A 23,817-nucleotide genomic window follows, 5' to 3' on the forward strand; every position below is an offset into this window, starting at 1 on the left:
GCCTATTTTCCCTAATTTCTCTCTCTAGAATCAACTCTTTGTCACTCTAGACCTTCATTCATATCCCCACTTCATCTCCTCAAAATTTCACACAAACTCTCCTTTATTTGCACCTTCAAAATACACCTCAAACTTCTTTTACACCCTCTCTTCATCTTCTCCTTCTATCTCTTCCTTTCAGTCATGTTCTATTTTAAAAGCATTTCTTTACCTCTCAGAAATTTATTACAATCTCTTTATATATCATCATTCAAAAAAAATTTCAAATTTAAAAAAAGTTACATTTGAATTCCATCATTGAGGGCAAAAAAAGTGCACTGTGCAAGACAGTCAAATCAACTTACTCTTCCCTTAATTGGGCTCACCCAAGAGGCTGCTTTTATTGGCTGACCCAATTGGGTTTCCAAATAGGCTGCCCTAATTGGGCACACAGACAAAGGCGAGCCCTAAATGGGCCACACCAGGCTCGCCAGCCCATTCGCTTTCTTGTTCCCATCGTCGCACCATTGTTGCTGCCACTGCCGCCTCTTCGTTGCTGATGCAAGCCAGCCATCTCCACTGCCGCCGCTGCCACCTCCACTTTGTCACTGTTGCGCTGTCACCACCACCAACGGCGGCAATCGCTAGAGCAAATAAATTCTCTATTTTAGCACTTAAATTAGTCTTAAATATTTTTAGTGTTTTTCTTTGTATTTCTGCTTCAACTTAGATCATAGGAAAGTATATAACTTGACTTAAAAATGAGAAAAATTATAGAAATCATATACCTCATTTTTAAACTCATTTCCTTCATTCCAAGGTTGAGAAAAATTTATAAATTAAACTTCTGCCTCTCTGTGAATTGACCCCTTGATTGCCATATATTAATTATAGAGTATTTAGGTGGAAATTTTCATAATTATTGTTGGTTAAGCCTGAATTAAAACAATGACATAAAATCCTAAATTTGGACTTATCAGCAGGTCACACCATATTACCCCCCTCCACCCTTATTTTCAGTATAATCACCTTTCTTAGTCTCTCCTCTCTCAGCGCTTAGTGTCATAGGCTAGCTACCAATATGAGAGTAAAGGATTTCATTCTTAGGCGTTAGATTACGTTCGTTACTGATGACATCTGTGGAAACTTTGGGCAGTGATTGCCTCCCCATTTTTTCAATTTTCGGGTGGATATGTCGGGTCATTGGGAGCCTGCTCGGCCTCTAGACCCCTCGAGTTATCTATTCAAGTCGTACGGTCATATTCAGCTACTTCTAGGTGTGACATTTTATTGATTTACAGTTGACTGCATTGCTCTCTCCTTGCATCTCATTATGCCCGTCACATGTAGTGTAACATGAGACATTTGGTCCCAGCGTCCTTCGTGTCACAACATGGCGCCCTCTTGATGCACTGATTTATGTGGCCTTGGTATCCCCATTACCATCCTCTAGTGAATGAGACAACTGCAATAAGGAAATTATCATGTGATTCTTTTTAAAATATAACGACCGATATTATGTTGAGAAACTTATAGAAGCCCATTATTATGCAGGCTTTGAACATTAAAAACATAGTTTTTTATTTAAATTATTTTTATTCTTTCTCCTTTTTATTTTTATTCTTTTATTATATTAAGCCTGAAAAATTATAGAATAACCATTAGATAAAATTTGAACCTACTAAAATTAATAATCTTAAAGCACATTTTGAACCAACATAATTGGACTTGTAAAATTTTTAAAATTTATATTAAAAGTATTTTCTTGACCAAATTCTCTATTTAATGCATGAAATGAAAATTCATATGAAAATGAAGATAATTTCAGTAAAATGATGCCAAAATGGCCATAAGTTTTTTATGTTTTGTTGACTCATTTTGGGTGGTCAGATCTCATGTCCATCAAAGTATGATTATTCCTCTCTATAACAGTACCAACTTAATGTGTACATCAAGCCTCAACTGAATTGTGTGAATCCCAAATTTCAATATTCTTCTTATCGGTAGCATTAGTGAGCTTTAATAGTCTCTCAATTTTATTTTTTCACCTCATTCTTGAACTAGTTTAATATCTTTAAAGACTTTAAATTTAAATTTGATCAAGTAAATATATCCAAATCTAAAGAACTATAGGTCAATCTTATGAATTATGAACACTCACATATGATAAAGTATCTAATGAAGCATGAATTTATGTAGTATAATGAAGAATGGAGATGTGTAATGCCCCAAAGTAGGCGGCAATAGAGGCCTGCATGCTAACTGTTGAGGACATGCTCACATACCAGGGCTCATAATTCAAGAGTGAGCTTTTATCGTGGACACTATACATGCATCATGGTTGGTGACACCCAATCATGATCTTTTAAGCCAATGCCCACTAGGTGCTCATGCTTACTGGCAAGCAAGTGTGGTGAATGAGGCCAGGCTGTGCACGTAGACCATCGAGAAAGCACGGGCATGAGTGCTATACGCTGTGCGTGCAGTGATGGAGGACCATCCAGTACATTGCGCTCTGACCAGCCAGCCACGTCGCAGAGCCCGAGCTGACGTGAAGAATCTACAGTGCCATTATCAGGTTTGAGAAGCGGCATCGTCGTCTCACTTTGTGTCATGTGTCTTTATGTTCTTGTCTTTCTTTCATCATCTTTGGATTGTCAGGAGGCCCATTTTGCGTGAGTACCGGCCTCCGCTATATGTCTTCTTTTATTTAATTGCGCTTAATTGTCCTCTTTAGGGGGAGAAAACCATGATGGGCTTTCTTCGTCCCCTAAAGAGCCCTCTTAAGGGGAAGCCGAATAGGCTTTCCCTTATAAGGGGGCCCAATAGGGCCACCCAAAACTACCACTTTTCCTCTATAAGAGGGGGAGGAGTGGACGTGGGAAAGGAACAAGCCTGTTAGACATGCGCCAAACCGTGCGAGCGGATCGCGCTCGTGTGGTTGGGCGCATGTGCGAAGCGTTTGTGCGATCTTTCGCACACAAGTTTCGCACACCGCACCGCCCATCGCACAGGGGTCGGTGCGGTGTGAAAATTTAGCATTGTGCGAAAATTTTGAAGCCCCCTCCCCTGCCCCGCCGCCCCCCCCTGCCTCTCCCCCTCCTGTGCCCCGCCGCCCCCCCCCGCGTCCCCTCCCGTGCCCGCCGCAACCCCCACCACCCGGCCACCTGTGCCCCCCTTTCTACGGCCGCCCGCGCCCACCCTACCCTCTCCCCGCATGCGCCCCCTCCAACCCCCCCCTTCCCACCGGCAGCCCGCGACCATCGTCGGCGGCCTCGCCTTCCTACTCGCCGCCGACGTCCGTGCCCCCCCCCTCCCCCCACCCTCTTCAACAGTGTGCGAATAAGTGCGGTGTGCAGTGTGCTATTGCGCACAAAAGCGCACCGCACACCGCACAGCCCAATTTGTGCGTGCGAAAATTAGCACACTCGGTGCGAATTTTCGCACCGCACCGCACGACCATGTCTATAATTCTCTTTGATGAGTTCTTCTTCCGTCAGAAAACAAAATAACTTGTTTTCTGAACAAAAGAATGAGATATGGATTTTCTAAGCCTGTGTCTTTGAAAATCCATATCTCATTCTTTTGTTCAGAAAACAAGTTATTTTGTTTTCTGACGGAAGAAGAACTCATCAAAGAGAAAGAAGAAAGGAGAGAACCCGTTTTATCGAGAAGAATTTCTGGGAGGATATTCCTTGCTTTTCTCGTGGTTCTCTTACATCGCTGATCGAGCCGCCATTGCTGAATCTGCTGCTAAAGAAGAAATCCGTTGCCCGTATTATAGCACGGTCGTTTGAAGTTTATTTTTGTGCTCGTATTCAGTCATCGCTTCCTGCGGTACCCCAGCGCTCCATCTCCAGAAAACATCGAGAGTTTCCTGATTAGATTGCACCGGCTCACAATGCCAGACGGTGCTTCATTAACGATAAAATTCCGTCACTGTCGTCAGTGACCTGTTGTGGGTCGACCCACAAGCGTCACTCAGCACCTTGGTTACTTAGTATTGATCTCCCGGATTATTATCAACCATCTTCGCCATTCAACGGAAATTGCCGATAGAATTGCTACCATGCACTTAAATTTCAAGCTCGTCCACTGTAAACCATCATTACAGAGCCGGCATCCAAACAGTGTGATTTGTCAAACCATCCTTGTTGGGGATAAACGGCCCTTCTTGGATCATTCGCGCATCGTTCCTTGAGCGTTATTTGTCTTCAACTGCCAGAGCTCTCTGAATATTGCACTGAGATATATTCTGCGCAGCTGGTCGTGCTATTGACGTTGTGTTGTGCATCGCCACACGGTCGGTGAAGCCATACCTTGTCGCGTGTCTATATGATACAAGGCTCTGATAGACACTTTGATTGGGGATCACTTCACTCCGAATTTCAACACCAAACACCCGTGACTTGTCGCTGGGTCCCCGAGCTCGGCCAGCACGTTCCATCCACTTCTCTTATTTACAGTATTATTACCGCTTTCAGTGCCGGTTATCAACTACACATCGACCCGAGAAGAATTGAAGATTGTGATTGATTTTCCCCTATATGTGGCCTCTATGTAGCCTCTATGTGGCCTTTATGTGGGCATTTTGTGTGAGACATGATGCAGCTCTGTAGGCACAGGGGCGCTCGTGGTTGTAGGCGAGCATGAGTGCCCCTACACTTACCTGCCCATGGCCAGCTTGAGTGATGTTGATGCTTGGCTCGTCCGTTCATTTAACCCCATCTTTTTACTTCTCTCACTTAATTTTTTGTCCAAAAACTGTAGAATAACTTCTAGAAAATAGTTAGCCGATTAATACTCTAAAACTTATTTTGGATAAAAGTAATTGAAGTTGTCATTTATCCAAAATTTACATGAATATCTTATATCTGGTCAATGCCATTTTATCTGGTAATTCTTTATCGACGACTTTAGTAACTCTTCCCAGTCCTCTTAAATGACCCTATCTTGCTCCCAGGCCTTCAATCCAGTTTGCCTCCTTTCTTTTTATTTGATTGATGAAATAGTTCAATGTCCGAGATCCTGTTTTGCTTGTATTCTTCATCAGCGCTTTTTGTAACCAATTATGGAATAGTGCATGAGATTATAATTCATATAAATACGGGGAGAAAATAAATAAAATGATCTCAAAATTTTCTTAAGAACTTACATAAATCCATAATGCATTTAGAGTTCATTAGGGGTGATGAATCAAATAATCAGTTCTAAATGAAATATTTTAGTGACTTGTTTAATGACTGTTAATATTTAAATTTATCATTTAAACATCATTCAGCACTTATTTTGTGAAAATTCATAAATTAGTAATTGAGAATTTATAAGTATTTTTTAGAGTAACCCCACTTGTCTCATAGAGTCGAGTGGAATGAATCTCACTTCTCTTTTAGAGCTTTTGATATTTTCAGATTTAGGTCTCATTCGAGGGTTATTGGGCTAAAGAAAAGAGGTTCAAGAAGGCCCAATCACATTCAGATATCCAGGAGCAGCCCAGAGTTGCAGCTTGCATGACTTTAATGAACCTTTAATATCATTAAGGCTAAATCTTTAAAAAAAGGAAGCCAAGTGAGTGACAATTATGAGGAGCAATCAGAGGACTCAAACCTAATTGGAGGACACCACTTCACCAGGGTGTGAAGCATAGCAGCACCAATGTGGACCAACACATTAGAGGTGTCTGCGCAGGTGTTGGTGGCACATGGAGCGTTAAGGATGGGACCGAGCACAGGGGTGTGGTGATTGGACGTCGGGGTATGTTGTATGGCCGACCAGTGAATGCACCGAGGGCCATGATCCATGGGCATGTGACGCCCAGCCCAGGGACATGCTTGTAGGGACAGTGCACACAGACACACACCTAAGGCTGCGGACCTCAAGGCAGAGGAATACCACTAACCCACGACACATGTTCCAATGTGTCTCCTTGGTATCATCCCTGGGTCTGACATTATTTTTCATTTCTAGAATGTTATTTTTTAGACTTTGAAATATTGTATAGTTATTAATTTCATTGAAAATATGTTAAATGTAATTAAAAGGAAATATATTTTTCATTATATTATATAAATTTAATATAATTTTAGGAATTGTTTACAGATTTTGAAGAAGTTTATAATGTGAATAAACAAGTAAAAACTAAAATTTTCAGTTCATTTCCATATGGTTAATTTTGGTTCAGCTCAGCTTGTGATTAGTTTGGCCATGGTTGACAAAGTTGACTTCTTATCAAGTAAGTCAATCTTGTCAGATGCTCAGTTATGCTAATTGTGAATAACAAATTTCTGCTACAACGAGGTTATCCAGCGACTGCAAGTGTTTCATGGAAGTAGGGCACTCATTGACGATGGTGAGCAGCGATGACATTTAGTCTTATAAATGTGCTATAATCATTTCCCCAATGGCTCTGTGGTGCCCTATATCATTTTTTTCATTTAGCTTGCAGCGTTGGGCACCTTCGCATCTAGGCTCTCCTATGGAATGCTTGCCTATCAAACACAAAGAGGAAAATCAAATTAAAAAGAAAATAGATCACACAAACCTTATAATCACTTTCATAAGGGTTGAGTAGTTGCTTTTCACCAAAATCCTTTATTACACTTGAAGCCTCTCTCGCACACTCTTGGACAAAACTAATGGATGACAAACTTAAAGCACCCCGCAGAAAATAATACATTAGTAGAAGAGATCTTGATATTATACAAATGGATAAAGAAAGACTTAAAATATAGATGCTCTCTTCATAAAACATAAATTGTGTTAAATCATGACATTCTAACGCTCTGATGTACACACATATATGAAACATATTTCTTAGTACAGGGTAACTGAGTTTTGAATCCACAAGAATCTAGTACTGAGAGGGTAAACTTTTGATAAAATAGATTTAATGATATTTTTCAGTTGTTTTTATTTTTTTGGATTTTAAATAATTTTAGAAATATTACTTTGAATAAAAATTACTGAATAATAAGTTAAACAAATGAAAAAAAATCTATTTTATTTTTATATTTTCCTAATTTCATATGGTTTATAGACTTTTTTTAATTTTCTATAGTGAGAAAATGGTGTAAAAAAATGCGACGGCATTGGCAAATAGGTTTACACCACGGTAAATAGATGAGTGTGATGCCGGGATTGAGTGATGAAACTTTTAAATCAACAAGAAGTAGTTCCAGTGTTGCTGATGTACAACGGAGGTCAGGAAATGACACAAGTATTCTAGGGTCGGTAGGCTCCCAATGACTCGATCAATCGGTCCAAAAACCAACGAAGTGGGGAGGCAATCACTGCCCCTAGATGTCCACAACCATCACCACTAGTTAATCTACTCCGACACCACGAAAGTGAATATGATTTCAAAGTTGAATGTGGCAAATCCTAAGTAAAGTTTTATCTCTCCTGCAGAGAAGTGATGTTGTCGGCACTGAAGAAAATAACTAAGCTATAAATTTTAAAGGGGTTATGAAGGGGAATGGTAGTGACCTGATCAGAAGACGTCGTCATGGATGCAGCTTTTGGGAAGAGCTGGCATAAAATCCTGCCGTCAATGAAACACCTTGAAATAGTTGTTCCAAGAATAAGGTTGAATCCTTTAGATAGGCACGACTAGAGGGAGAGTTGGATGACCCAACTCCTAGTCCAACAGATCCGAAAAACTTCACCACATAGTTGAGAATGATGGAGGCTGATCCCAAACAAGGACGTTCAAGATTCTTGGCGTGCGTACAAGAAACTGGATGATTTTCCCATCAAAATTTCACGAAGATAGTTGGATGATCTTCAGAGTCACCGTTTTCTTTCGTCGAGTCTTCCTCTGACAAACTCACAACGAAGAACGCGGACAGACAAATTGTTTCCCCAAGGAAACAAAGCCTTGGAACTTGTCACGAGAACAAAGGGGAATGACTGCCCTTTCACAACTTCTTTCTTGTCGACTATCGTGTGGGAAATTATTTTTTTCATGCAGAGGTAGTGGAGACCACGTTGTACTGAAACAAGACAACAGCACTTTTGACTTAGAAAGGGAAAGAAACAAACAAGACACAACTTGAGTTTTCCGAATGCAAGTCCAACCCTCCATTAAGCCATAACCTCCTTTGTATAAGGGTGGTTGCCTTAATGGGCCATCAGGGGAATGGTCCAATGGAGAGATCTTCCCCTAATGGGCCAGCTTAAAAAAAATAAAAATTAAAGCAAAGACGAGTACCAAACAGGTGGCCCATCAACTGTCCTTACACATAAAGAAATGCATAAGTAAAATAAATGCATAAATTCATCCTTCCATTGTCCGAGACCTCTAGACGGACGGTTTTTTGTCCCGCAATAAGAAAACCGTCTTCCCTGGGATGAATTTTTGTCCCATAATTTGTCCGTACCCTTGAAAGGGACAATTTTTTGTCCCGGGATGAAAAAATGTCCCATTCGTGTCCCTGCACTATAAGTAGGTGGAGTTAAATCCATTAAAATAGTTGGGGCCTTCCAAGTCTCAAATGATGAGGTGTTGATTCATGAAATCTCTGACCTGGAACAAAAGTGTGTAACCTCTAGATGTACCCACACAATCCCATACATGTTGAATATCTTCCTTCACCTTAACGAGCTATGTTCTTGCTTATGAATGGAGAGGAGCCATGGGAAGAAGCGAGACGCAGGAGAAGATCCTTGAAGAATTCTGGCCTAGTTGAATTTTGTGTAGAGCCTTCCCCTATTTATACGAAGTGTGGAGTTTTCATGAAAATGCCCAAAAGACAATTTGTGTCTGACCTCTAGGCCCTTGTATCAGTCAAGTTAAAAATGCGAGTGGCCCAATAACCTTTACTGGCCTTCTAAATTATATCGTCATATAGATTAACTAATGACCGGTCAATTTGACCCAATCAACAGGTCGAGTCTCCAGCCCATAGGTTGTCAAGCTTCACCTCGTGCTCAAGAAGATACAAAGGAGTGTGTATGGACTCAGTGACTCTATTGCATTATGTTCCTTGAGTCGTGTACTCTTATACCTAGGATGAACAATCCCATTTTGATCACTCAATAGTATTTGTATACTTCTTATTGTGCTCAAACTAAGACTTTTTTGAATTCCATGATTAAGAACTTGTAAGCCATACTCAAACTACAATTGTTCGCCCACAAGATGACTTTCGTTTCTCAAAGTCTAAGGACCACTTACACAAAACTATTGTGAATTAACATGATAGCCAGTTGGGTTTAATACCATTCAATGATTCATGCATATCAATTCAATGAAGACTTCGTCAAAGGAGCACCCATTATATATCATCAATATCTCCACACTGATGGCTAAGGAACCAGTCATTTATCATATTAGTGGGAATCTTCTACTTGGATATTGTATAAATGAACATGAAATGAGATATGAAATGTGTGATTAGCTTGCTTGCTGCATATATTTCTATCAAGAAGAAGGGGTGGCCTGAGCATAGCTCGCACATCACTTGAAACGGGTGCCCCCTATTTATACCTACTTTGGATATTATCTTAAATGTTATTCAAACTTTGAGCATAACGACTATGTCCATAGATCTTATGTGTATGCCCCTGTGGGTTCATGTATCCGTTCCTTTAATAACGTAATAGCATTTATTGGCTAACTATATTAATTAACTAAATTGGCACATATAATGGTGACTCCATGATTAATTTAACCCAATTGATAAGTTAAGTTTCTATCCTATGAGGTGTCAAGCTACACGTAGTGCTTTAGAAGATACAAAATAATGTTTAGACCCTTGAATGACCTTATACTGATAAACTTCAAACCAGAATTTGTAACAGAGATTCAAAACCATCACTCCCGCGAGCATTGATGTGTAACAGAGATCATTGAACCAATTACCCAACATCTACACTACCCTTCCCAAGGAACTGAATTCATATTCTTAGTTGATTCAATGTTCCCTCATACTGAAGGTGAATTTTCCTCTTTACCATCAAATTATCTTTAGGACTCCATGTTGTTTCCAAGTTAAGATATTCAAATCCTGTGATTAGAGATTCTTAAGTCTAAGTCAAAGCATAGCCAGCCAGGCACAAGGTGTATTTGGCATTTCACATGGATCAATTTATTGAACTATTTATTTAATAAATCATGTATTATCTTTCCTCAATGTATCTACACTAATTGTCACATGATCGGCCGTACTTATCTCTTAAATAGGATCGAACAGTTTTATTCTTTATAGAATATTATTCTTTATATATCAAATAGCACTTATTCATAGTCTGAACTTGAATATTCAAAATACATGTTCGAAGACTAATGATCACTCTATTCTGATCTCATTATGATTGACTTAGTCATTGCAAATATTCAATGACATCATTACAAAGTTCAAATAAATGAATTTTTTTTTGATAAACACAAACATGGCATAGAAGTGTGATTGGATTGAGTATCATGCAACATCTGTAAATACGTCATCTAGCTATTAAATTTAATTCCAGGGTTCTAGAGGATTAGGATGAGTTAATCTGCATTCTATAATGACAATTTCTTTCCAAGTTTGGGAATAAACTTTCCAAAATTTGGACTATCTCTAAAACTCTTACCTTTATTTGACCTGTTTCCTTCATCTCCTTAAATGGGCTCCAAAAATGGACTTCTTGTTTATTGGAATTATTCTATACGTTGGTCCATGGCTTGGCCATACTTGTCTAGTTCATATACATAATAAACAGTTGTGTTTTAATTTGACCAGAAAGTTTGTTATCACAGGATTTGAAAACATCTTAGCTCAGATGAAGTAACAAGTCCACAAGGTGATTGTGTCATCAAGATGTGATCGTTCATCTTCAATATTAGAGAAGACAGTACAAAGATTATGAAATGATGAAGCCATTGGTCAATCTACTGGAAATATTAGTGATTAAGGACCATCTAGAAGATCAAGCTCAAGTTCATCAACAGCTGCATCGTGGAGACCGAGCTGACATTAAGGACCCATGCTTCAAGTACCTAGCTTGACGACAGGCCTTCAGAGTTCATTTTTTCTGTACGTTGATTTTCTTTATGGATTTTATCGATGGTGGGCGTCGACGGACATTAAATGTTATGTTTAAGATTTACTCGACATTAGATGATATGCTTAAAGTGTTGAATTTTTTATTAAAAATTAAGTTAAATTATAACAAGAAAAATTCGCTATGTGAGAAATACCCATTCCTCTCCATGGAAGTTCCTTCTTCTTGAACACCCGCCCATCTTAATGTAACTTCTATGATAAGAGGATCCTCTTGGATACATGGGTGCGTTGATTGAGATGATGACAATATTTGATGTGTCAATGAACATATGGATATATCTGGAGAGTTGACATGTGTAGGTTGAGGAGACTCATCCAATGAACCAGATGGTAGTAGATTCTCCATTACATAAGCTAATTTAATGGTCAACATGTTTTGGTTCTTTTTTCAAAGGTCCAATTCATTTATATATGCAAATCTAATCCCAGATTGTCGATTGTGGCACAGCCAACAATATAGTCCCTCACATATATAATGATGTGTCTTGATTTTAAACATCACATGTATGGCTATAAAAATAAATTAAAAATTAAAACGAGTAGCCATCATGTTTAAAATTTTCTCAATTGAAAATTTGAAGACATGTTATATGAACATCAAAGCTCCCTAAAGAATGCAAACCCTTTATTAAAAAATACAAAATTCTTGTAACTTAGACATAAATATATGTGTTAAAACTAAAACAATTATTGCATAAAGTTATTATTATCTTTTGAGAGTTAATAGTTATGTAAGATAGATAATACTGGTTCAATGGTGTTATGTATTTAATAAAAAATAATATTTTCTTCATGGTAGATAAAACAATAAATTATATATTTATTAGGTTTAGTTTCTGATTTGAGTGACATAATTGTATTGCCTGAAGAACATTATAATTCATAACTTCTTAGAGACTAGGCTATTTAGGTTGAAACACATCGGTATGATTTGGATTCATGGTCTTCCATTGATAGTGACACATGTGATCTTTTCAAAGATTTATTCATGAATACAACTGAGTACTATGTCGCAAAACTTGGACCTGATCCAATTGTTATGGTTTAATTTTACTAAAGAAATATTCCCAAAAGTAATTTATTTTGTTGGAATATTTTTCCTAATTATTAAAAAGTCTTTAATCTCTAGGAAATCCATTCTCAAGTGCACTCTTTCAATATCATCATTACACACAGAATAAAAACATTACTTAGCTCCAATAACTTCTTCGAGAACTTTTAGTTCAGATATCATCCCAGGTCCTATACTGTGTAATAGTCAAAGATCAGTCCAAGGCTGCATTTGGATGCCTAAGTCCCAATTAATCAGTCGGAAGAAATTCCCATTAAACTATTGCAAAAACCTTAAGTTCATTATTTTTATTATTATCCAGAATGACTTTATATCATATCAAATAAGCCATGTGCCTATTAGTTGTATTCGTCTAGTGAATCACATCAAATAAAACTTGAAAATTCACCCCAATAATATACCCCTTTTTACTTATGAAACTACCTTAAGGTGATTTTGATGAAACAGTCTCTTTTTCCTCCCTAGAGCATAATTTATATCTACTTCTGTAAGCTATCGTATTTATTCAATGTAGGTTACACAATCATCTTTGACTTGTATATCACGTGTCATTTTTTTAATAATGGCCACCGCATTTTCAAGTATTACGAAAAATATGAAAAATGCGCAACTGCCATGCGGGCCCCACGTATTTGAATTCCTAGCATATATTTAATTTTATAAATAATTAGTGAAGTATTGTTTGAGATTCTTAGAAACGTCTCTTCCAATTTACATGGTCAGTTGTTTCCCATTTCTACTCATTTCTCTGATTGCATTCCGTTCGGCTGCTTAGCGAAATCGTTCGCAGCCGATCGCATCGAATTGATGGTATGAAGCTTTTGTTGTATAAATTTCGCACTATTATTTGCTCTGATTGTCGATTTTGTTGTTAAATTTTCCTTGTTGTGGACGATTCGATGCCTTGTTTTCGCGGTGACATCTGGCGGTTTGATTCTGGAACTCTTAGGTTTGTTAGTATATTTCGCTGTTCATTGGATTTTCTGGCGTTCTTGCGGTTGACGTTTGATCTTAGATGCGACCGATTCACTGTTGCATTCATCATTTTTACTGTATGCGTGAATGCCGCTGACTGAGGCGGGAGTATTTAGAGCGTCATCATCGCGCTGATTTCATATTCTTCGGAGTTCATCGGCTTGCTGAAATTAACTGAAATAGGAGAGTCAACCTTGAACTATTTTATGAACGGATACGTTTCCTGCATGGATATTCCGTTTAACTAGTTGATGTAGCCATGTTTAAATTCGTTCTGTCGACTTATTTTTCACATTTCGCAGAGTGATTTCTTCATCCTATTTCAGTTGGATTTCAAAAATATAGTGATTACGTCGCCATTTAAGTGTTGCTTGATTCACCTATAGAGCTCATTTTTTCAGATTGTGCTTAAAATCTCGATGAAGAATTTGAGGTGGGACTTGCGGTGGTGAAACACTGAAAAATAGGAGATGAAACTGTCGGCTCTTCTTACTTCAGCCGGGATCAACATCGCCCTGTGCGTTGTACTGTTACTGCTGTATTCAATTTTGAGAAGGCAACCTGGAAATGTCAGTGTCTACTTTGGGAAGAGACTTGCAGAGGAGAATATCAGACGTAGGGATAAATCGGCTCTAGAAAGACTTGTTCCATCACCCAGTTGGCTTTTGAAGGCTTGGGAGTACAGTGAAGAGGAGCTTCTATCGATTGCCGGCTTGGATGCTGTGGTTTTCCTTAGAATTGTTGTCTTCAGGCAAGGCACTTTAACGCAACTTTATTTCATTCAATTCATTGAAGATTTTCCAGGAAGACTATTGCTCTTCTTAACTTGAAAATCATTATTTTATGTTTGGTTTCAGTCTTAGGAATCGATTACCCTTTCACCCGAATGCTTAAGTTCTTGTGATACTATTGTGTTTATTATTACATGACTTGTAATAAAATTTTGACGAACCAGGTTTTGTTATTCCTCACGACTAGTCTATTTTGAGCAATATTCGATAGTTTTTCTATCAGACTTTGGTCAATTGTGTGCCTTGGATGGCTTAGTTTGTCATATTTGACAACCTAAAGTTAGTTCTGAAAGTTTCTTCTCGAAATGCAGTATTAGAATCTTCACCATTGCTGGCACCATATGCATGTTTGGAGTGCTTCCTCTGAATTATTTTGGCCAAGAGATGCGCCATCGTCAGATTCCTTCAGAATCTCTGGATGTCTTCACTATTTCAAACGTAATGGAAGGCTCAAAATGGTGAGCACAGGAATAATTTAATTCTCTATCTTAATTTGTGTTTCTTTTCCTGTTGAGAATTTCTCTTCGATGATTTTCTTATAATTCTTGTGTATCATCCTTGCAATATAGGATTAAAATTTGAATGAATGTGGAAAATAAATTGACTCGTCTACATGCTGAAGTGTAGAGCACTCTAAGATTGACGCTTTTATTTTTTATGAAATGCCAAGTGAACTGCCCTGTCTCGCAGTAATGAAATCAAGAATGATCCTTGTAAAACTTGAATGTATTCTCTTCATTCTTCTCCATTTAAATAGTTTCAAGAAGTATATATATTTTGCAACTATGTATGGTAAAACATTGCTGTTTTGACTCATGCTGCCAAACATTTATTTCTATGTTGGCGTTCATTACATGGTTTCTAAGTTTTTGCTGTCAAACCAGAGAGAGAGAACGAAAAACCTTTGATTCGACTAAAGTAACTACATGATTTACTTGATAATGAAACTTATACAGCGTAAGGGCAATGGTCGTCTACAACGGTCGATTAAAAAACTGGTTAGGGTAAAGTATCGTCATTCTGATTGTGTAACTGATAACAAAAATGATTGAGATACAACGAAGAATATTGCTAATTATTAAAAATATTATTTGATTGGAGAATGATGCATACTGACACCGTGATTCATGTTTTTTGAACACTTTATTGACCTTATCATCTACTGCATGGTCAGACTAAAGTGGCTTTATGTCTTGTGTCAGATGCATTTTTGCTGAATACTGGACTCGTCTATAGAATAAACATTTTTACTGAATATTCTGTTTTCCAATGATTGGAAACAATCTTCTGCAGATGTGGCAAAATTTCAAACGATTTCATATTGAAGGCATTCGGAAATCTGCTTTATTAATAGATTCTTTGTTACATCCATTATCAGTCATATGACATTTAGTTTTATCCGTGTTCATTTTGTTTTGATGTCCTTGCAGGTATGCTTAACACTTGCATATTTTCGTTCATTTTTTGATGCAGGCTCTGGGTACACTGCCTTTCACTTTACATCATCTCTATTTCAGCATGTGTTCTCCTCTACTTTGTAAGTCTAATTTCAACGCAGGGACTTTTTCACTTTGGTAATTGTTGTTTTTTGGATAAGTACTCATAAGTTTCTTCCTGTCCTCTCCGAAAAACTAGGAATACAAAAAAATTGTTAAACTACGATTAGCTTACATCATCGGTTCTCCCCCTAATCCAAGACACTTCACGATTCTTGTGCGTGGCATCCCTAAATCAATGGACGAATCTGTCTGTGATACTGTCAGACGCTTCTTCTCAAAATATTATTCGAATTACTTGTCGCATCAGATGATTTATCGAACAGGAAAAGTTGGGAAGCTTCTTGTAAGTAAATTAATATTCATCTTCACAATTGATACTTGTTCAATTTACGTTTATCAACCCTAAAAATAATTTTTTTTTTTTCTGTTTGTTCTGTGATTTATTAGAACAATGCTGAGACAGTGTATAGAAATGTCATAAACTTGAAGGAAATTGCCATCCAAAAGAGCTGTGGACCTCATGGCATAAGATCTGGTCTTTGTGGAGGGCCTCCAGGTTCATTCCAGTTGTATCACAATGAGTTCGATCTTTCTGTTAGAGAGTCCAATCTCAGTGGTATAACTCCAAGCATCAAAGAAAAGGTTAGCTTCGAATTTATCATGTCATTTCATTCTGCTTTATCTTTTACTCATTTAAAGTCAATTCTTCTACTGCTAGACTCAGGGTGAAAAATGTTACTCTTTACTTATGTAAACTGTAGTAGTCTATCTGCTTATTTAAGGCTCATAGAATGCTAATGAAAGTGAGCTGTTCTAGCATTTTTTCTTGGGCTCTAATGGTGGCCGGCACCACCCATTGCTTCCCTCTCTTTCTCTCTCTCTCTCTCTCTCTCTCTCTCTCTCTCTCTCTCTCTCTCTCTCTCTCTCTCTCTCTCTCTCTCTCTCTCTCTTCCAGCATTTGCAGGTTTATAAGAGTCACTCCATACTTAAGGTTTTTTGCAATAATAAATATGATTATTTACCGCTGGTAGAACATTCATGAAAGTGAGTTGTCCTAGGGTTTATTCTCAAGCTTCCATGGCACCGGGCTCCTCCCATCGCACTAGCTCTCGCTTTCTGTCGCTCCCTCTCTATTCCAGGATCTCCAAATTTGACAACAACCTTACTTTCACCAGGAGTGCGCTGCGGCCTTTGTAATTTTCAAAACTCGATACGCTGCCATGATGGCCTCTCAAGTAATGCAGACGTCAAATCCAATGACATGGGTAACTAACCTGGCTCCAGAGCCACTTGATGTCTATTGGTCAAACCTCTGGCTGCCATATAGACAGCTGTGGATTCGACGAATTGGAACACTGTTTGCTGCAATTGTCTTCATGTTTCTGTTTCTTATTCCGGTGGCATTTGTGCAAGGTCTATCCCAGTTAGATCAGTTGCAGAAGATGTTCCCTTTTCTGAAAGGCATCCTAAAGAAGTAAGCCCCGATACTGATGGAATTTTCCTCTCTGAGTCTAATCTTATTTAACTCATTTTATTTTACAATTTTTCTAGGACCCTTGTGAGCCAGCTTGTTACTGGGTATCTGCCCAGTGTCATCTTGCTGTTATTTCTATATTTAGTACCTCCAACTATGATGTTCTTCTCCTCCGTTGAAGGGGCCATTTCCCGCAGTGGCCGGAAAAAGAGCGCATGCTGTAAAGTCCTTTATTTCACCATCTGGAACGTTTTTTTTGTTAATGTCCTGTCTGGGTCTGTCATCAGTCAGATAGACACCATCTCCAGCCCAAAGAACATTCCCATGCAGCTGGCCAAAGCTGTACCGAGGCAGGTGAGCAATTATTGCATTTTAGCTCTTTCTTCACTTTTGGAGCTCTTGAGGACTAGTGTGTTGAATTAGAACAAAAATTCTATGTTTTCCCTCTTCTCTTAATGTGTTGGATTAGTTCCTTTAGCTACCATTTGGGTTTGCTGTCCTTCATGACAATGATCGATAAGAAGATGATGAGTTGCAATTGCTTTTGGCATCCGTCAGCGCCAGGATGAAGATGACAATGACAAGGTTGTCGTCCTCAAGGTCACTCATTTGCCACTAGGATCACGATGAAAAAATTGACATCATCATTGTCATTCTATCATCGCGCTATATCTCCACTGTCTGTCTCTCTATCTCTACTTTTCTAAGATTTTTTATGATGAGTCACAATATGACTCTTACTTTCTCTCTATCTCTCATGTATCTTTCCCTCTTCCACTTCACCTCACCTTGGAATTACATCTCACTGTCTCTATCCCTCTCCTATTTCTTTCTCTCTCCTTCTATCTCAACTGTCCCCCCTCACTCTCCTCTCCTAACTGTCTCCCCCGCTCTCCTTTGCCCTTAACTGTTTCCTCCACTCTCTTCTCTCCCAACTGTCATTCCCCCCCTCTTTCCTCTCGTTCATTTCTTTGTCCACTCATTGTCAAATCACGCCTCATCATCACCATCCAGTTTTCAATTGAAACTTGTTGTCATGATTTGTTACCGTCATCCTATTTGCAGAGGAAAGATGAAAGCAATGATGACTCGTCATCATCATTGTCCTCCTCACTCTAGCCACAGAGGATGATGAGGGTGATAATGACTTATCATCCTGGAAGCCAAACCCTAGGACTTAGTACTCACTGTTTGCAGAAGACCTTTTCTTTTGTCTTTGGAAATGTGAGTTGAGGGAATAATGACGACTTCTTTTCCTTTTCCTTGCAGGCTACATTTTTTATAACCTACGTGTTAACTTCAGGGTGGGCAAGCTTGTCCTCAGAGGTGATGCAATTATTCGCTCTCGTGTACAACCTGGTAAGGAAACACGTGTGCAGATGCAAGGACGATGACCCAGACAGCGTGCCGTCATTCCCTTACCATACTGAAGTTCCCAAGCTCTTGCTTTTCGGGCTTCTTGGCTTCACGTGCGCCATCCTGGCACCTCTCATCCTCCCTTTCTTGCTTGTCTATTTCTGTCTTGGCTTCGTCGTCTACAGGAACCAGGTCAGTAATCTATTGATTTATTTCTTTGTTTATTCTTCAGTCTAGTTCCTTCCATATTTTTTTGATTGGTTATTTTCTATTTTAGCTGATTTTGTTATCGCTGGTTTTCATCTGGGAATAATATTAGAGAATGTGTTTTACAGTTTTTTAGCAATTAACTAAAGCTAAAAATTCAATTATTGAAGGATTAATCCACTGTTTTTTCTTGAGAGAAAAATGCCTTAAAAGGTGTGGTAGATACTGCAGAAAATTGGTCTATATTTTATTGATGAAATCTGCCCCCCCAAAATAATGTAAGCTTTGGTTGCTTCAGTAACAGTGCGGTTTCTTCTCAGTTTTGTTGACTTGTTTTTTATAAACAAATTAAAGCTATTGCTTTTTACTTAGGAATTAAACTACTGTTCTTGCTTCAATAGAAAAAATGTTTTAAAAATGGAGCAGATACTTGTACAAATTTTGGATCTATCCGGAAATATGCTCAACTCTAATAGGAAAATTCAAGTTTAAACCAAAAAAATAAGTAGATTTCTGTACGAATAATTATATTGATTCAATTCTTGAAAATCACATGTGGCTGTCTTTAGGTTCTTTGAGTATGCACATTGCAGAAACGAGAAAATACAAAATAAATATTCGATTCATGAAATCAAATTTAGCTCTTTCTCGATGCACTTCAAATATCCAAATCGCAGAAAAGAGAAAACACAAAAGAGGTATCAAAGTTTCTTTAAAAAACGAAATAATATTGAAGTCATGCAATTGTCTTGAGGCTCTTCAAATATCCGAATCACAGAATATAGAAAAAAACACAAAATCATATTGAAAATCACATGTTGCCTTGTCTTGAAGTTCCTCAAATACCCAAATCACAGAAAAGACAGTACAGAACTGATATTGATTTCATGAAAGTACATGTAATTGTCTTGAGGGTCTTCAAATATTGGAACTGCAGAAAGAGAAAATACTTTTATTACTATAGATATATTTTTTTTGGAACTACTTTTATTACTAAAGATATTTTTTACATGAGGAAATTATCTTGTTTCTTGTCTGCTTTGGTAGTTTGTGAACGTGTATAGCACCAAGTACACCATGGGCGGGAAGATTTGGCCAGTCGTGCATAACACAACAGTGTTCTCGCTGGTGCTGGCCCAGATCATCGCTTTGGGGGTGTTCGGGCTCAAAGAGTCCCCCGTGGCATCTGGTTTTACCATCCCCCTCGTCATCGCCACCCTCCTCTTCAACGAGTATTGCCGCCGACGTTTCCAACCCGTCTTCCGTTCTCTCTCTGCCCAAGTAATCCCTCTCCCCTCTTTTTTCTTGCCCTCTCCTCTTAATCATAATTCAGAGAGGGATAGGAAGAGAGTGAAGAAGAGAGATAGGAAGAAAATGGAGAAGAGAGAGAGACAGGAAGAGAGTGGGAAGGAGAGTGGGTGATAGGGAAAGAGTGGAGGAGAGATAGATAAAAAGCAAAAGAAAAAAGAGAAGGAGAAAGATGATTGATGGGAGAGCAGAGAGATTGATGGAGGGTGAAAGGGGGAGGAGAGAGAGAAACAAAAAAAAGGATATAGCTATAATGGTACTTAAAGTAGAGTTAGACGTGGTCGTTCTGTTCTTTTTGTGCGAATTGTTCGTTCTGTTCGGTTTTCCGAACAGAAAGAAAACGAATTCAAGCAGACCATAGCACAGACCCGTGTGCGGTTCTTTTGTGTGCTTTGTGCAAATTTTGTTCTAATTTTGTGCGAATCTTGATCGTTTTTGAAAAAAAAAAGAGCAGAACAAAGAAGGCCCTGTGCAGTTCTTTTGTGCGAATTTTTTGTTCATTTCAAACGAACAGAACAGAACAACCATGTCTAGGTAGAGTTAGCAGAGAATGACAAAAGAGAGAGAAAAGTTTATACACAGAGAACTGTAACATCGAGGATATTTCCGTCCGAAGAACTCAATGCAGTGTAAAAGACTGGCTGGCCATCAGATGATGATCTATACATTCATTCAATAGTATGTTTGTTAAATCCAAATATTTAATTTATTGCATGTTACGAATGGCCTGTGGCAGGATGTGATAGACATGGACAGGAAAGATGAGGAACAAGGCAGGATGGAGGAAATACACGAGCAATTGATGTCGGCTTACTGCCAATTTCCCTTAAAAAGAGCTAGCAAGTCTGAGCATGATACAGAGTGCTCAGAGAGAAGCATCAGAATTGAAGAGTCCGAAAGTTCCACCTCGGACACCACCGCCACCGTCTCCGGCACCGCCACTACCACGGCTATCGAGCTGACGAGAAGCCAACCACGTAACGGCACGACAGCCGCTGCCTCTGGTAAGAGACTTTCCTTCGTCGGGTTTCAAAGGGCCTTGAGCTCTTTCTCTCTGTTCATGGCCATTCGAAACAGAAAGGCTCTTAGATAGTGGTGTCATCAGGACAGTCTTCCAATTTTTTTTTTATAGATGGTGCTTATATTTAGATGTACTTGTTATAATTTTATTTCATCTCCATATTGAAAAAGAGACGATTTCGAGGTCCTTGTAGCTTGTAAGGTTACTCTACCTTTGTATTTTTATGGCTATTTGAATCTGGAATGCTCTTTTTAGTTGGTGGCATTGGGGAAAACAATCTAATTTGATGGCTTGTGCTAGCTGATATATTGTGTGCTGAATGGGAGGTATTTTCATAAAGTGAATCTGAGATTTATAATGTTATGGTTAATTTGACTATTTCTGTTGTAATGGTAAAAGGGCCCATATACCTCGTTTATCAGTTGATTTGTATCTCCATTGATAGTTCAACAAATGACGAATCGTACCATACTTAATTTAATGAAACACAAGTGACTGGATTATTAGTGTACCTTAAATGTACGAACAGTACGTGTTCTTTTTATTTGATTATGATCTACATGAAAATATATAGAATGGATCATCTTTCATGGTGCTTGGATAAAATGTTGGGACAAAATTTAATGACTTACTACTAAAACTGGTATGATTTGAAGCATAGAAAATCATGCCTGATATGTAGCTAGGGGGACACTTATCTGGCCACATTAATTAGCTGACTTAGAGATGTGATTTAAATTTTAAGGGTTTTACAATTTATGTTTATCTTCTCTTGATGTGAATATCTTTCTATTTAAAATTTTATAACTGAAAGTAAATTATCATGGTTTGGACTTTTTCCTTTTGATTTGACTTTTTTAACACATTATGTGCCTTAATACACCATAATGACTTACCTGTCAATAAAATCCATGAACTGACTATATATGTAATGCTGCAATAGCACTCATACAATTTGCCACCCTTTCTTGGCAAGATGTTGGGATATCTGAAGTGAGAATTGAGCTTGACTGTTGATGAAAACTTTGACATTTCCAGGAATAACAAAGCAAAATTTAAACATCAAAAGCTTTGAGGTAGTAAATATTCAATGTACCAAGTGATTGTGAACTAAGAGGAGGAAATGAACTTTGAGTGGAAGAAATATGATGCCACAGACGACTTCTTTAGAGAAACCAGTATTTATTATGATGATCCAAAAATGTGAAAAGTAATTTTTCTTGGGATAATATATCTTCAGCTTTGATCACGAGCATTGTGACTTGAGGCACTTTCAACTGGTGTGGAGGAGTGATTCATTTTGATTCCCAAGATACATAGCTTTATGATAGCATAGACTGAAGGAATAAGAACAACCTTTCCCTCACTGGCTTTAACTTCACATCTATTAAAAATTGATAACCTCACTGAATACTATTTCTCTCACAAAATTATGACATTTGAATCATTTAAGTGGCATTTACCTTGAAAATGCTTCTTTTGATTGTATTTCATTTAATTATTGCTAATGAAATATATCCCTGATTTTTTTAATCAAACTTAATAGAGTAAACACAGTTTGTCAAACAGCAATGTTTGGTAAATATTTCATTTTAAGTAATTATGTATCCCCTGAATATTTATAAATATCAAATACATACTATGTAATATTTGAAAGTGAGAAAATGTGTATATAATTGATAAATTAATCATGGGTATTAACCAATATTGTGTTAATTATATATCCCTGACAACACCACAATATTCATTTAATTAAACAATAATAATTCCTTCAAATATATTAGTATCAGTCAAGACATTAGAAAATCCTAAGTTATTGGGAATTTCAAAATCATAAAGAAAATTTATACCAATAGTTTTATGAAAAATACATTGATTAAAATTTTTTATATATTTATTGGTAATATCTAGAAGGTATGTAGATTATTTATATTATTTGATATGTAAATAGTGAAATTAAGGGTCAATATGCCATCTATGCAAGAAATATTTATCATTTTTGTGCACACAACCCAAAAGACATACAACATGGTAAACAAATATAGTCCTTGGTAAACTAAATTAATTTTATACCTTTATTTAAATTATTTATCAAAAAATGGATATAAATGTATTTATTTGGAGAACAAGATGAAATAATACTTCAAATATGTTGGATAGCATATTATTTGGATCAAATAATGGTTTATTGTGATGAAACTTCTGAAATTAAGAAATATTCTTTGGAGTGAGTCTCACTAGAGAACATAACTTCATTGAAATCCAAATTTATCAAAGGATATATTTTTATTATCTACGAAAAAACTGAGAGAGGTAATAGGGTGTATTACAAAATCTCAAGCACTAAATAAGAAAATAATAAATAGACATCTATGAAACAGGCTCTGCACCATCTTGGGGACAAGAAAATTAGATATTTAAAATATTTTTTTTGTAGGTCTGAGATATTACTTATATTTTATTGGGAATCATTTAATCCCATATCTTCATCTTTTAACTATTACCCTATTAATCATATAGGCTATTAAGGTCTACGGTCATTTAGTTAGGAGAGGCTACAGTGTCTGTGATAAAAGGTTAGGATAATAAAACTATAATATGGAAATTTTAATCCCATTCTATAAATGGATCATTAGTCAGTTTTTTCCATATCTGATACTCTCTAATCCTTATTCAATATAAACTCAATTAGGAACCAGATTTAACTGTTCTCTAGTAAATAAAGATTGTAATTCAACCTCAAATGACAAAAAACAAATTTTGTTGACTCAATCACCCAATTTTCTCTAAACTAAACAATCATCTAATTTACTTTAATTCAATTAATCTATTTTTTTACTTCCAACTGATTAAAACATTTCATTTGAAGTGAATGTTAAATTAAACCTTTTATTCCTTCATCCATTTCCTCAATATCAATCCAATATTTTTATTTCATTCCTTCTTTTTTTATATTCCCCATCTGTCATCCAAAATTTCATATTATTTCAATATCCAAAGAGGGAATAGAAGTCCCTTGCTCAGTTGGTAATTAAGATTAAACATGGCTATCTGGTCATTGCAACATTTCATTTTTTTTTGTTTAAA

At 37.4% G+C, this 23,817-nt stretch overlaps 1 protein-coding gene across 1 annotated transcript; it reads left to right on the forward strand.

The window, feature by feature from the left end:
• Positions 1–12,786: 12,786 nt before the first annotated feature.
• LOC144707832 (hyperosmolality-gated Ca2+ permeable channel 2.1-like) lies at positions 12,787–20,984 on the forward strand. The gene is made up of 11 exons (XM_078581080.1): positions 12,787–12,909; positions 13,476–13,825; positions 14,177–14,323; positions 15,339–15,402; positions 15,501–15,707; positions 15,812–16,006; positions 16,540–16,838; positions 16,916–17,192; positions 18,108–18,386; positions 19,449–19,682; positions 20,446–20,984. Exons 2-11 carry the CDS (start codon positions 13,545–13,547, stop codon positions 20,800–20,802), a joined length of 2,340 nt encoding a protein of 779 aa, XP_078437206.1. The 5' UTR covers positions 12,787–12,909; positions 13,476–13,544; the 3' UTR covers positions 20,803–20,984.
• The last annotated feature ends 2,833 nt before the right edge of the window (positions 20,985–23,817 follow it).

Source organism: Wolffia australiana, chromosome 9 (assembly GCF_029677425.1).
Source record: "Wolffia australiana isolate 7733 chromosome 9, ASM2967742v1".
Taxonomy (NCBI): Eukaryota; Viridiplantae; Streptophyta; class Magnoliopsida; order Alismatales; family Araceae; genus Wolffia; species Wolffia australiana.